This window comes from Leptopilina heterotoma, unplaced genomic scaffold (genome assembly GCF_015476425.1).
Source record: "Leptopilina heterotoma isolate Lh14 unplaced genomic scaffold, ASM1547642v1 Lhet_364, whole genome shotgun sequence".
Classification (NCBI taxonomy): Eukaryota; Metazoa; Arthropoda; class Insecta; order Hymenoptera; family Figitidae; genus Leptopilina; species Leptopilina heterotoma.
Window position 1 is genome coordinate 84,234 of NW_025111044.1, and position 12,721 is coordinate 96,954.

The window sequence follows — 12,721 nt, forward strand, 5'->3', positions numbered from 1 at the left end:
TGTCCCTCCTCTCGTGGACAGCGATTAAAATAATAATCCAGATTAGGAAACATATAACGATTATATTGAGCAGGCAGTCTAATTTTGTTTTCCTTTTGTTACAAGGAAATTCCCACAAATGGAGATCCTCTCAAAATGTATAATACTCCAGACAGATAAGAATTTTTCGAGAGTGTTAAATCGGAGACAGAATTCGCGCGTCGATTCACACGTGGTGATCAACAATTGCACACCAACCGCTACAATTATAAATTTAACAATTAACAAAAATCACAAACTATTCCTTTCCTTTATATCCTTTTTATAAATTCATACCTCTATCGAGCGTCGTGTTATATATAAAATATCTGCGCGTCACACGCAATTTAACAAAATTGAGGTCCCTCTTCGCAGCTATCGCGAAGGTTCCCTGACCACTGATCACATTTTTCAAATTTGCAGCAGAATAAGACTTTACATTTTCTCTCCCCACCATCACTCTGCTCTATACCTTTTCGTCTTATTATTATGAGTTACTCACATTCGCACCGAACAATATCAATCGGCCTTTTTCAAGGCCACTTAATATCTGCGCATTGCAATATTATATCAATCGGCTTTTTGAAAGACCACAAAATTATTGCGCATTGCAATATTATATCGATCGGCCTTTTGCAAGGCCACCCAATCGTCCCGCATTGCAAAATTATTTTTATCGGACTTTTTCAAAGCCATATTATACCCGCCATTTTGAATTTTGCAAATTGAACTTCAGATTCGTAATCAGCGACCTCGAAAACCCCCGAGTAAAAAGTGTCAAGCGAATTCAAGAAATTTTTTACCATTCGCTTGCCATATTAGACCCGCCATTTTGAATTTTGAAAATCTGACTTTAGATTCGTAATAAGTGACCCCAAAAACCCCCGAGTAAAAAGTTTCAAGCGAATTTAAGAAATTTTTTAAAATTCGTCCGCCATATTGGATCTGCTATTTTGAATTTTGAAAATCTGACTTCAGATTCGTAATCAGCGACCCCAAAAACCCCCGAGTAAAAAGTGTCAAGCGAATTCAAGAAATTTTTTACAATTCGCCTGCCATATTGGATCCGACATTTTGAATTTTGAAAATCTGACTTCAGATTCGTAATCAGCGACCGTAAAAAACCCGAGTAAAAAGTTTCAAGGGAATTCAAGAATTTTTTTTAAATTCGTCAGCCATATTGGATCCGCCATTTTAAATTTTGAAAATCTGACATCAGATTCGTAATCAGCGACCCCAAAAACATTAAAATCTATTTTGACCAAATATTTGTGCATCGTTTTTTAAAAGTAATTAATAAATATATTTACTTATTTTCGAGTTTAGCCTCTTCTAATTGACATAGTAAGGACGCCATTTTGAATTTTTAATTGTGCCACTTTGCAATTGAAAGGGGATGTCATGACGAGTATTTTCATGTGCATAACTTGTATTTTGATTGCATACAATTTTGGGCACAGCTTTGGGCCGTTTGACGTGAAACGTCCCAGCTGTAAACCACTGTTTGAAAATAATAAAATATTTCATAAAGGATGAATGGATAAGAAAGTGACTAAAATCAATTATAAAGTAATAGCATAGTTTATTGCACTTTAAGAAGGGTAATTAAAATTTGTCTCTTCACAGGCACGTAAAATTGGTAAACAATCATTTTCTAACAAATGTTTCTCTGTTCACAGGCACATTTTTCAAAATCTCCCAAAGAACCGTCATCACAATTGTTTTTAATTAACTGAATTCAAAAGATTGTAATAAATGTTGTAATAAATTAATTTAAAAATTATAATTTTTATAACTGTTTAGTTTAATGAACTAAATTATAAAATATATGTTTTTTATATTTGTGGCATAATTAAATAGACAGTTTAAAATTAATATTAATAATTATAATACCAATAACCATTTTGAATTTTTAAAATTGGATTTTAGAGTTATAATCAGCAACCCTAAAAACCCCCGAATAACAAGTTTCAAGCCAATCTAATGAGTTTATAGAATTTAATATTTTAAGAATGAATTAAAAGTTTAAAAAGTTAATTTGTTTTAAAAACAAATTGGTGTTGAAATTTAATAATATAAGTACTTTATACAAAACGAGCATGTAATCCCCGCTTTCTCGGCGCGTTTTTGAGACGCAAACTATGCCTTTACTTCAAGCAGCAGTTTTACCGTCCTAAGGACGAGAAAGTAACCTTTACTATAGTAAAACTACTGCTTGAAGCTAAGCCATGCTTTAGCTCTCAAAAACGCACCGAGTAACTGCTTAACTACCGGCTGAAAAACATTGAATGTGCCCAGAATGCAATAAATAAAAAATCATCAATTTTGTCTGAAACTGGTTACTCAGGAGTTTTCGGAGTCACTGATTAAGAATCTGATGTCGGTTTTTCAAAATTCAAAATGACGGATCTAATATGGCAAACGGCTTCTTTAAAAATTGATCCAATGTACTTGAAATTTGTTACTCGGGGGTTTTCGGGGTCGCTGATTAAGAATCTGACAACGGTTTTTTAAAATTCAAAATGGCGGATCTAATATGGAGGACGGCTTTTTAAAAATTGATCCAATGCACCTGAAATTTGTTACTCGAGGGTTTTCAGGGTTGCTGATTAAGAATCTGATGACGGTTTTACAAAATTCAAAGTGGTGGATGCAATATGTCGGACGACTTTTTTAAAAAATTAATCAATATAACTTAAAAATAGTTATTATTTTTATAATATGAAATAATATTAAAAAATAACGATATTTGAAATATGTTGAAATGTATAGGTGATTTTTAAGTTTCTCAGTTTAACTTTTTCGTGAACATCTTATAACCTGTATCATCAGCTAGTATATTTATAAATAACATAAGTTTCCAGGATGCACTTCCCAAACTTATGTCAAATTAGGTTGAAGGACGTTGACAATGATTGTTTTGAAATTTATCATAAATCTTGATTTTAGAGTTATCCTTTATTCATTCACTTTGTGCACTTTTTAACGTTTATAAATGATTTTAATACATGTTTATAAGCTTGTTTATATTAATTACGCAAATTAAATAATATAAAAGATTAAAAGAATTTAAAAAATAGAAAATAGAAAAAAATACAAAAGTAAAAAAAGTGGGATGTTAAATCTTATTGTCAACCTCCTCGAACCCAATCTGACATCAGTTTGAGGGGTGCATTCTGGAGATGTTATATTAGTCGATTTTTAAAAAATTCGTCCGCCATATTGGAGCCGCCATTTTAAATTTAAAAAATCGGCATTAGATTCGTAATTAGCAACCCTGAAAACCCCTAAGTAACAAATTTAAGTAAGTTGGGTCGAATTTTAAAAAAAATCGAATCCATAGTGGATTCGCCATTTTGAATTTTGAAAAACCGACATCAGCTTGGTAATCAGCAACCCCAAAAACCCCCGAGTAACAAATTTCAGGTAAATTGGATCAGTTTTTAAAAAAGTCGTCCGCCATATTGGATCCGACATTTTGAGTTTTGAAAAATCGACATTACATTCGTAATTAGCAACCCCGAAACCCCCCAAGTAACAAATTTCAGGTACATTGGATCGATTTTTAAAAAAGCCGTTCTCCATATTGGATCCGCTATTTGAATTTTGAAAAACCGACATCAGATTCGTAATTTTTCCTGCATTCAGAGCATAGTCCGAAATGGGAAAGATCTTTGCCATCGGCAGTCAAGGGGTTAAAAGAACACGACTATTCGAGTTCGGAAGCATCGGAGTATGCCATTAGGTATGTTGCTGGATACGTAAGCAGAAAGGTATCAAGATTTGCAAAATTAAATCCTGAAAATAAAACTACGGTTTGCAATAATTCGCTTGCTGGGTGTAAAAACATGATACCTCGGATTTGACTTGAAAAAATGACGTTTAGTTGTTTGATTTGAAGAACATGACACATCGAAAACGAAAATTTATTTATTCAAATTTCGGTTAGTACGACAGTCCGCAAATTTTAAAATGTGTCAAATCTTTGAAACTTTTATAAAACAAATGCTTTCGCTTCATAATAATTATGTCAATTCAAAGAAGAATTAGGATGTCGCCTAAAATAGGCGCCTTTTGCAATTTCTTATCTCTTAGTACTTGTAAAGCCTCGTTTCTAGTAAGTTCAAATAAATTGTTCCTAATATGAAATTAAGTTTTACTATTTAATTTCCTATCATGTTATGGGCTCAGGCTCCGCGAAAATCGTATTATAATTCGATAATCACGAAAGTAACTCCGGGAGTGTCGTCTCCATCTGTAATCAAAATAGTTCCAAAAGTGTTATCGCATAACCTCACTTCGTTCGAAAATGGCGAACGGCGGAAGCATGAATCCCATATGGATCGAAATGTTGTCGAGACACAATTATGACACATGGAGGATACAGGCTGAAGCTCTGTTCATTAAAAATGACTCATGGACCTATGTCTCGGGAGAAACGCCACAACTCGTAATTCCAGAAGAGGAGGCACAGCGACAAGCAGCCGAAGCCGCGATTAAGGAATGTCTGAAAGGAGACGCATGACTATTCCCGAAATCTTATTTGACATAATAGTCATTTGACATAAAACCATTTACTATAAAGGACCTAGCGGTGTAAGCATTCAAAATCTGCCTCAGCTAAAAAAAATTTGAAATTCTTGTTACATCTTGTCAGCACGAAGATAAATTTTTTTACCAAATATTTTTCAAAAAATGGATTTTTGTAAGATTATAGATTAATAAGAGGAATTTCAAAAAAAATTTGCCTAGACCTGAATATGTAGAGTTTGTGATGAAGCGAAATAGGGATGCCATCACATTGAGCACTACTACTAAGAGACTTTAAGTGTCGGACGTCCAGTAGTTAGTCCAAGAGAATAGACCCTCGGTTCTCTCGCGAGTGACTTATCCCAAGCGCCTTATATAAACTCCCCGGCGAGTGGACAGAAGGCAGTGCGGCATCAACTCTCCAACCACTCGGAAGGAAACAGTCAGAGAGATCAGCCAAGCAGTTCAGCCAAGCAGCTCAACCCCAGCACCCAGTGGTAACCAGGTACGTGAGGCATCTTCTTTGAGACCGCCACCTCGGCGTCGGAGAAGGTGTAGCTGCCGTTAAACCGCGAGTGTCGAGAACTTACCGACGGTGCACGCTGCGCTAGCTGCCGTCGATACGCGAGTAACTCTGATGATAAACTTACCCACGCTGCACGTTGCGCTAGCTGCCGTCGATACGCGAGTGACTCTGAAGATAAACTTACCTACGGTGCACGCTACCTCAGCTGCCGTTGATCGCGAGTGATTCCCCTGAACATAAGAACATACCTCAGAATAGTGAAACGCGAAGCCACCTCTCGGTAGATAGAGGGAACCAATTCGAATTTTAAAATCAAGTTTAATTTCATTTACCTGTGGAATTTAACCCAGTGCGTCGCATTATCTCCCATCTAATAGAGAACCATATTAAGCTCGTTGTCTTCTAACCATTCAATCACCTGTTAATTACATTTTATGAATCGTATTACCCATTACTTGAAAGAAAGAAAAATTAGTTTTATTATAGAAATCAAAGTTTAGTTTATTTTGCTTACCAAAGAGTTTGAAAAGGAATGTAAATCGCCTTACTCATCTGAAAAGAAACAAAAATTAGTTTAATATCATTATGCAAATAAATTTTAGTTTACTCACCTGAGCCTTAATAAACGAACGTATAAAAAAAGTGAAAGATTAGTCACAAGTTTAGTTTTATTTTAGATTGTTACGAAAGTCTTATATTATGTATCTTCGATAAAGAAAATTTTTTATTTTTTTTATTTATTTTTTGACTGATTAGGATTAATTAGACTCTGTCTTAATTAATGGAATAAGTCTAATCATCACTTACCTTCGAGAATCTCGTACTTTACATAGTAACTTCGAAATTAACCGCACAACACCAGAATCTCGATGTCTACACCAAACATATTGAAATTGTGAACTACCACTAAGAAGAAGTTTAAATAAAATTGATTACTTTTATTTAAAATCAATTGTGTCATTTTCTTTACCATCTTCGTGTCTTATACTCAATTAAAGAAAATAGAGAAGAAAAGAACGAAACATCACAAGTTGCATTCGAGAATCTCTCCTTCATAAAAGAAAAAAGACAGAACTTAGGTATTTATTTGTTTTCCATGTAATTTTAACGAGATTCTCGTTTTTCTCGATTTTTTACGAGCGATTTCTAGCTCGAATGCAACAAGAATATAACTTTGAAAAATCTAGATATGACCTGACTGTCCGATACAATTTTAACAATAATTAAGGAAAGTGCTGATCTGCAATTATTTAGCGTTCCGTATGCAGCACCAGCATTAAATAATTGAGACAGCCATGACAAAACAATTTTTTGTCGAACTTGAAACGATCGCATTTTAATCTCCCTAGTAAAAAAAGCAGGATTGGAAGAGAGCGAATAGTATTGGCGGTGAGTTTATGCCAATACGTTTTTGCGAGAAAACCGTATTGGGTGCATTCTGCCAATCCTGCTTTTTCACCGTCAATCCTGTCCTCTTTAATCTTTCGATTTCACGTTTATTGACTCGACTTGAATGTGTACTGTAAATCTATTACCACATGATTTAGGGAGCTTTCGACGTTCGCGCTAGGGGCTCTATGAGTATATGTGAGTCACAGCGCTAATCTAGAAAATACTCTAAATCATACGGTAATAGACCAACAGTTTTTCAAATTTCATTTATTTACATTTTAACAAAATTTTATATTTCCTGTTCGTTATCAGCATTTTTACAGATTAAATCAATCAGTCTTTTTGATTAAAATACCAAATCGAGTCAATAAACGTGAAATCGAAAGATTCAAGAGGACAGAATTGACGGTGAAAAAGCAGGATTGTCAGAATGACCCCAATACGATTTTCACGCGAAAACGTATTGGCAGAAACTTACCGCTAGTACAGTAGGTTTCAAAAATGCCTTCCTAGTATAAACGTGTCGCACTCATATGTTCCCATGGAAACATATGAGTGCGACACGTTCAAACTAAGAAGGCATAATTGAAACCTACTGTACTATTCGCTCTCTTCCAATCCTCCTTTTTTTACTGGGTCGTACAATGAAGAGTCCAATCCCTTATCGGCTTAGTATACTGTTTTATCGTATTATCGGATAAGGATGAAACAACAATATTTAAGGGGAAGTGACACCTTTGACCCGAAAAAAATTGATTTTAGTTTTTTTTTTAAACGATACTTTATGAGGTGTAGAATAGAAATTACATCATGAGAAGTAATTTGGAAGTTATTTTATGTGAAAAAAATCGATATCTGTAAAAGGTGTCCAAGAGCGCTTTGAGTTCTTTTTAGCGCCATTGGCTACTTTTTCTTTAAAGGAGCATTCAGACCTCTGCAGACTGCCTACCCTCGCAGCACAGAAAAAACTTAGTCTCAAAATAAGTAGCGTACGCTACTCATTTTGAGTTGCAACAAAAATGAGACTCATTGTCTCATTTTGAGACTACGTAAAAATTACTCATAATGAGACAAATCATATTCATTATGAGTGTAATAAATAACTGTAAATTTAATGTAAAAATGATTAACTATTTAAAAAACAATATTTATATTAATTGTTTTTGCATAAATAACATATGAGATGTAACATAATATTCATTTTACTTATATTTTGCCTATAATTATCAAATAAGAAAATCAAATTTTTAGGTTATAAATGCTTGTTGACATACCACTAGTGCCAACCATATTTCTCAAAACTTATTGGATTCAACAGAGCCACTGTCGAAAGACTTATAAAATACCGCTAAAAGTTTAAAAATTTATTACACCATTTTTTTAATTACTATAAATAACTTAATTTTTAATTATTAAATTCATTTATAAATAAACATTAAAATATTTTAAAATTATTTAAAAATAATATTTTTTGCAGTAAATATATTAAATGTAAGTAATTAAAAACATTTCGTAATGTATGTTTTCCGTTAGTTAGGTTAATTTCTATTATATTTAACTTTTTAAATTTATCAGTTACGTTACAAATTTTTATTATAAAAATTAAAATATTTAAATTCAGAAACTTTTTTTTTTAATTAAAATATACAAGGGGTGTTTACGAGATTCTCGCCCTAGGGCGCCCCAAGGCGACCAAAGGTTCTCAAAGTCACTTTTATTATTCTTTATTTATATGAAAACAAACGATAATAAAAGTGACTTTGAGAACCTTTGGTAGCCTCGGGGCGCCCTAGGGCGAGCATCTCGTAAACGCTCAAGGTGTTTTATTGTATGTTTAGTCTAAATATTTTTCTTAAAAACTGAATTTTTCAGATTCCAATATTAAACTCAACTTAATAAAAAAGAAATAGAAGAACATTTTTATACTTTCAAAAACATGATAAACATTTTGTAATAGGTAAGTTAATTAAAAAAAAATTTTATTTTATTTTAAATTTAAAAAAAATATTTTTAATGATTCAATTATACATACAAAATTAGTAAATAATTATTATTATACATATAATATTTGATAACATTGTATTTAACACATTTCAATTATGTTTGAAGAAATTATTAATTTTAATTTTTTAATATTTAATTTTAATTAATAATTTTTTTAAATTTAACATTATTTTTATATTTAAATAATTAAACAAAAATTATATTAATCTAAAAAAATTGTGAATGTTTTTATTATTACAAATTATAAACTCTCATAGAACAGAAATTATGCTAAGTTTTTTCTTTTGATTCTAAAAATATTAGCATTTTAGAACAAACATTTTATGTGCGTTTTTATATTTATTATTATACTATTATTAATAATAATAATAATTAAATTAATTAATAATTATTATTTACTAACTACAAATAAATAATTATTATTTTAGGTAAGTAGAAATATAAATCATGCAAAAATTTACCTTTTTAATTTAAAAAAACTTCATTGTTTGAGAAATCAAAATTACGCTGCTTTTTTTTCTTTCTTAAAAACAATTCAAAAAATTTTAAAATATTAGGATTAGGTGATAGAAAATATTTTTTCTCCTTCTCAATTACAACTTATAAACAAAATTCAATAAAATAATTTTTTATTAATCACATTTTGATTAAGATATTTTGAATTTCTTTTGAAAAAAAAGAATTTACAAGATTTCTATTTGTATAATTACAACTTTTGAGAATATTTTCTGTTTTGCTCAAATAATGTAAATATTGCTTTTAAAATTTGCCATATCACGTAATTAAATTTTTCGTGAAGGAAAACTGAAGTTACAGGTCTAAAAAACTAAAATAGATTTATTATTTTTAGAAGGCCGAAAAAATAAGTTTTGTGCAAAGTTAGCAAAGTAGTTTAAAACTTTAGTCAGAAATATGTTGACATTCTATTATATCTTACACAATTTTGTACTTTAATTATAATTTTTTAACAAAATTTGAAGTATATTTAAAAAAAAAGAAAAGTAAATTTTCATGATACACATTTAAAAAAAATTTTGATTTATTAAATATTTACATTTTTTTGTCATTATACATGTGCACCCGTTGTTATAAAGTTCTTAGGGGAGAGTGGGGCAAAGGCGCTATGCGGGGCAAAGACGTTTTTTAAAATATCTCTTTTCTTTTCTGTCTATTCCAATTGGTATTAAAAATTAAGTTGCAATGCAATCAGACCAATTAATTAAAAAAAAAAAACCTAAAAATATCAAATATTTTAAGAGATATAACAAAAAAATTGTTTTGCAAAAATAAAATGATAATTTTGCTGAACAAACTTTCATTTTTTAAAACATAAGTTTATGTATTTAATTTTTCAAACCGTAACATGTAAATAAATTAAATATTTCTTTACACAACTGGCGTGGTGTTTTAGTTTAATTTTGTATCTAAATATTTTGAATTTAAAGTAAAAAAAAGTTTGTTACGTGGGGCAAAGGCAATATTGAACATAATTTGGTTAAAAACAATTGAATATTCAAATTTTCTATGTATTAATTCACAATATAAGGTTAAAATCATTAAAAGTTTTTATTTTTTATTTAAGTAGTTTAATTCTTTTAATAATATGTTGTTAACCTTATATTTTGTAAATATTATACTAATAAATATCACTTGTTAATTTTTTTAAGGCTTATAAATGCTTTCTTTTAGAAATATAAGCGAAAACGTCGCTGCCCCAGCTTGTGGGGCAAAGGCATTTTTTGCATTGTTTTTAAATTTTTTTAAATAATGTATTTATAATTATAATATACAAAATAACAACTATTAAAATTTCTTGTTGATTAGTTTTAGAATAATGAAAAACAAAGACCGCATAAATTAACTGCTTAATTTAAAAAATATACATCGATAAATGTAAAGCTAGCGCCTTTGTCCCACTCTCCCCTATACAAAAATAAACGTTTGAAATAAATTTAAAGAATACTGTCATACACAAACTTTTACATATTTTTTAAAGTCGACAAAATCTAATGTAAATCGAACCATAGCTGCTTGACAATAATATAATTTTTCTCATTTAATGTATGACGGTGAAATACATTATGCGAAGCTAGAGAATCTGGAGAACGAAGAATATATTCTTGAGACCCTCACAGCACCGGGATATTCAGGATATCCCAGAGACGTCCTGGGGATATCGATTTGTTTTCGGAAGTTTGGATATCCCTGGATTATCCTCTGGATATCCATGGACGTCCCTAGGATATCCCAGAGATATCCAAACTTCCGAAAACAAATCGATATCCCCAGGACGTCTCTGGGATATCCTGAATATCCCGGTGCTGTGAGGGGATGTTTTTATTTCGTAAGCCATTAGTTGGATATCAAGCTGAACCGTTTGCACACTTTTACAAACGAATGTTGGGTTATTATTATTCGATACTATTTTATGCAGTTCTGCGAATAAAGATAGACCATTTTCATATCCCACTAGGATATAACATTGGTTTGCTGTATACTTTACATGATTCAATTCAACCCAGCTGACTGTCCACAATGTTTGTTCTGAAGGAAAGAGATGTCCAAAAAGAGTTTTTGATTTTGTTAAACACTTTTTTGGTCCATGTGAAATCTCTTCGACATTCGTAGAGGCAATCCATTGTAGCGCTTGCCACAATTGATGCTTTCGAGACAAAGTAATAGGCACATTTTTCCAATTTCGCATGGCTTGAACAATTTTTTTAAAGAACTGATGTTTTGCTTCAAATCTTAATGTCCAAAAATGGACCAAAGGCCCGAAAATTTTTATAAGTCTCGGGTAATGTATTAAAAAATGTTGCTTTGGTATAAATTTTCTTCCTTCAGCTGATTCTGGATTTTCATAAACTTGAGCGTAAGTTTCCAAGTACAAAGGAATTAAAGATTCTAGATAACTTAATGTCTCTAATGAAATTGTATGAGAACAAACAATCGCTATGATTTCCAATAATTGATTATGATTTTCCAAGTACTGAATATTTTCATCGTTCATTTTATCGTGGACAATAAATGGAAGAATAACAGCTAACATCCACGATTGGGAAATGGTTTGTCTGAGATTATTTTTTCCACTTATGTGTGCAAGTTTTATTGCTGATGGTATTGCACTTTTCTCACTATAACCATAATCAAAGTCGGCAACTCGTTGATTAAAATCCTCTAAAGTTATCCAGTTTTCTTTGATACAAAACCGATTTAAAAATAATTTTATTTGTAAAAGTACTATGCCTGCAAACAAATCGTTAGAAATGTCAGGTGGTGTCGAAGTTGTAGGATGGAAACCAAGTAGTTTGCGTAGCAGACAAGATCTATTTATGCCGTAGTCTTGGGATAGTATTTTTTTCTCTTCTTCTGTTGCGGCTGTTTCAATTTTTTCTATTTGCTCGTCATGTGTTGATGGTGATCGCAAGCGTTGACCTTCTTCACGAATCATAATTCGTATTTCTTCGAGCGAAGCTAAACAATATCTACATGGATGCAGGGCAGTAGAAGATTCTTTAAAACCACAAAACATTTGTATGCCTAACGTGTCACCTGACAATGCTGAGGCAGTTCCAATTGCAACGTTACCGTCGGGTAATTCAATTCCATTTTCTATTTCCTGTACATCTTTAACAATTGTCTCTGCAAGCTGTGTGAGGCCATATTTCTTTATATCCTGGTATCTCATAACACAGGTCAACAAAAAAAGACTTACTTTTTTTATGAGATAGCGGAATGGTTTCCTATGTATTTTTGGACGCTGAACACGATCCCGACTTCCAAATTTGACCATCACGTCAGGATTTTGAGAAAAGTGGGGGTAAAGACCCCAAAAACGCTTTTTTGAGGATTTTCAACATTTCTTTTCTCTTTAACCTGACGTGCTAGAGACTTCCACAAGGTCTTAAATTAAAGCTTGTAATGTGCACTACAAGACCAATATCCATAAAATAAAAAAAAATTAAAATTTTTTTTTAAAAATGGGGTTGAAGACACCAAAAATTTGTGTTTTTGGATTGCTTTAATAGACTTCTTGCAATCGCTTGGATTCGCTTGAAAATGGGTACTTGGGGTTTTTGGGGTCGCTGATTACGAATCCAATATTTGTTTGCAAAAATTTAAAACGGCGAAACCAAGATGGCAGATGTAAAAATTAAGAATTGCTTGGATTCGCTTGAAAATTGTTATTTCAGGGTTTTTTGGGTCGCTGATTACGAATCCGCCATTTTTAATTTTTGCAAACTAATATCG

At 31.6% G+C, this 12,721-nt stretch overlaps 1 protein-coding gene across 1 annotated transcript; it reads right to left on the reverse strand.

Annotated features, from left to right (window-relative positions):
• Positions 1-5,444: 5,444 nt before the first annotated feature.
• Positions 5,445-12,158, reverse strand: LOC122505700. The gene is made up of 2 exons (XM_043617483.1): positions 10,974-12,158; positions 5,445-5,492 (listed from the first exon to the last, which is right to left on the reverse strand). Exons 1-2 carry the CDS (start codon positions 12,156-12,158, stop codon positions 5,445-5,447), a joined length of 1,233 nt encoding a protein of 410 aa, XP_043473418.1.
• Positions 12,159-12,721: the final 563 nt, after the last annotated feature.

Excerpts from the sequence above, each read along its gene's own strand:
- LOC122505700 (XM_043617483.1), bottom strand. The coding sequence starts at position 12,158 with ATGAGATACCAGGATATAAAGAAATATGGCCTCACACAGCTTGCAGAG. Across the intron at positions 5,493-10,973 it reads GCTGGGTTGAATTGAATCAT|GTGATTGAATGGTTAGAAGA; the intron begins GTAAAGTATACA and ends TGTAATTAACAG.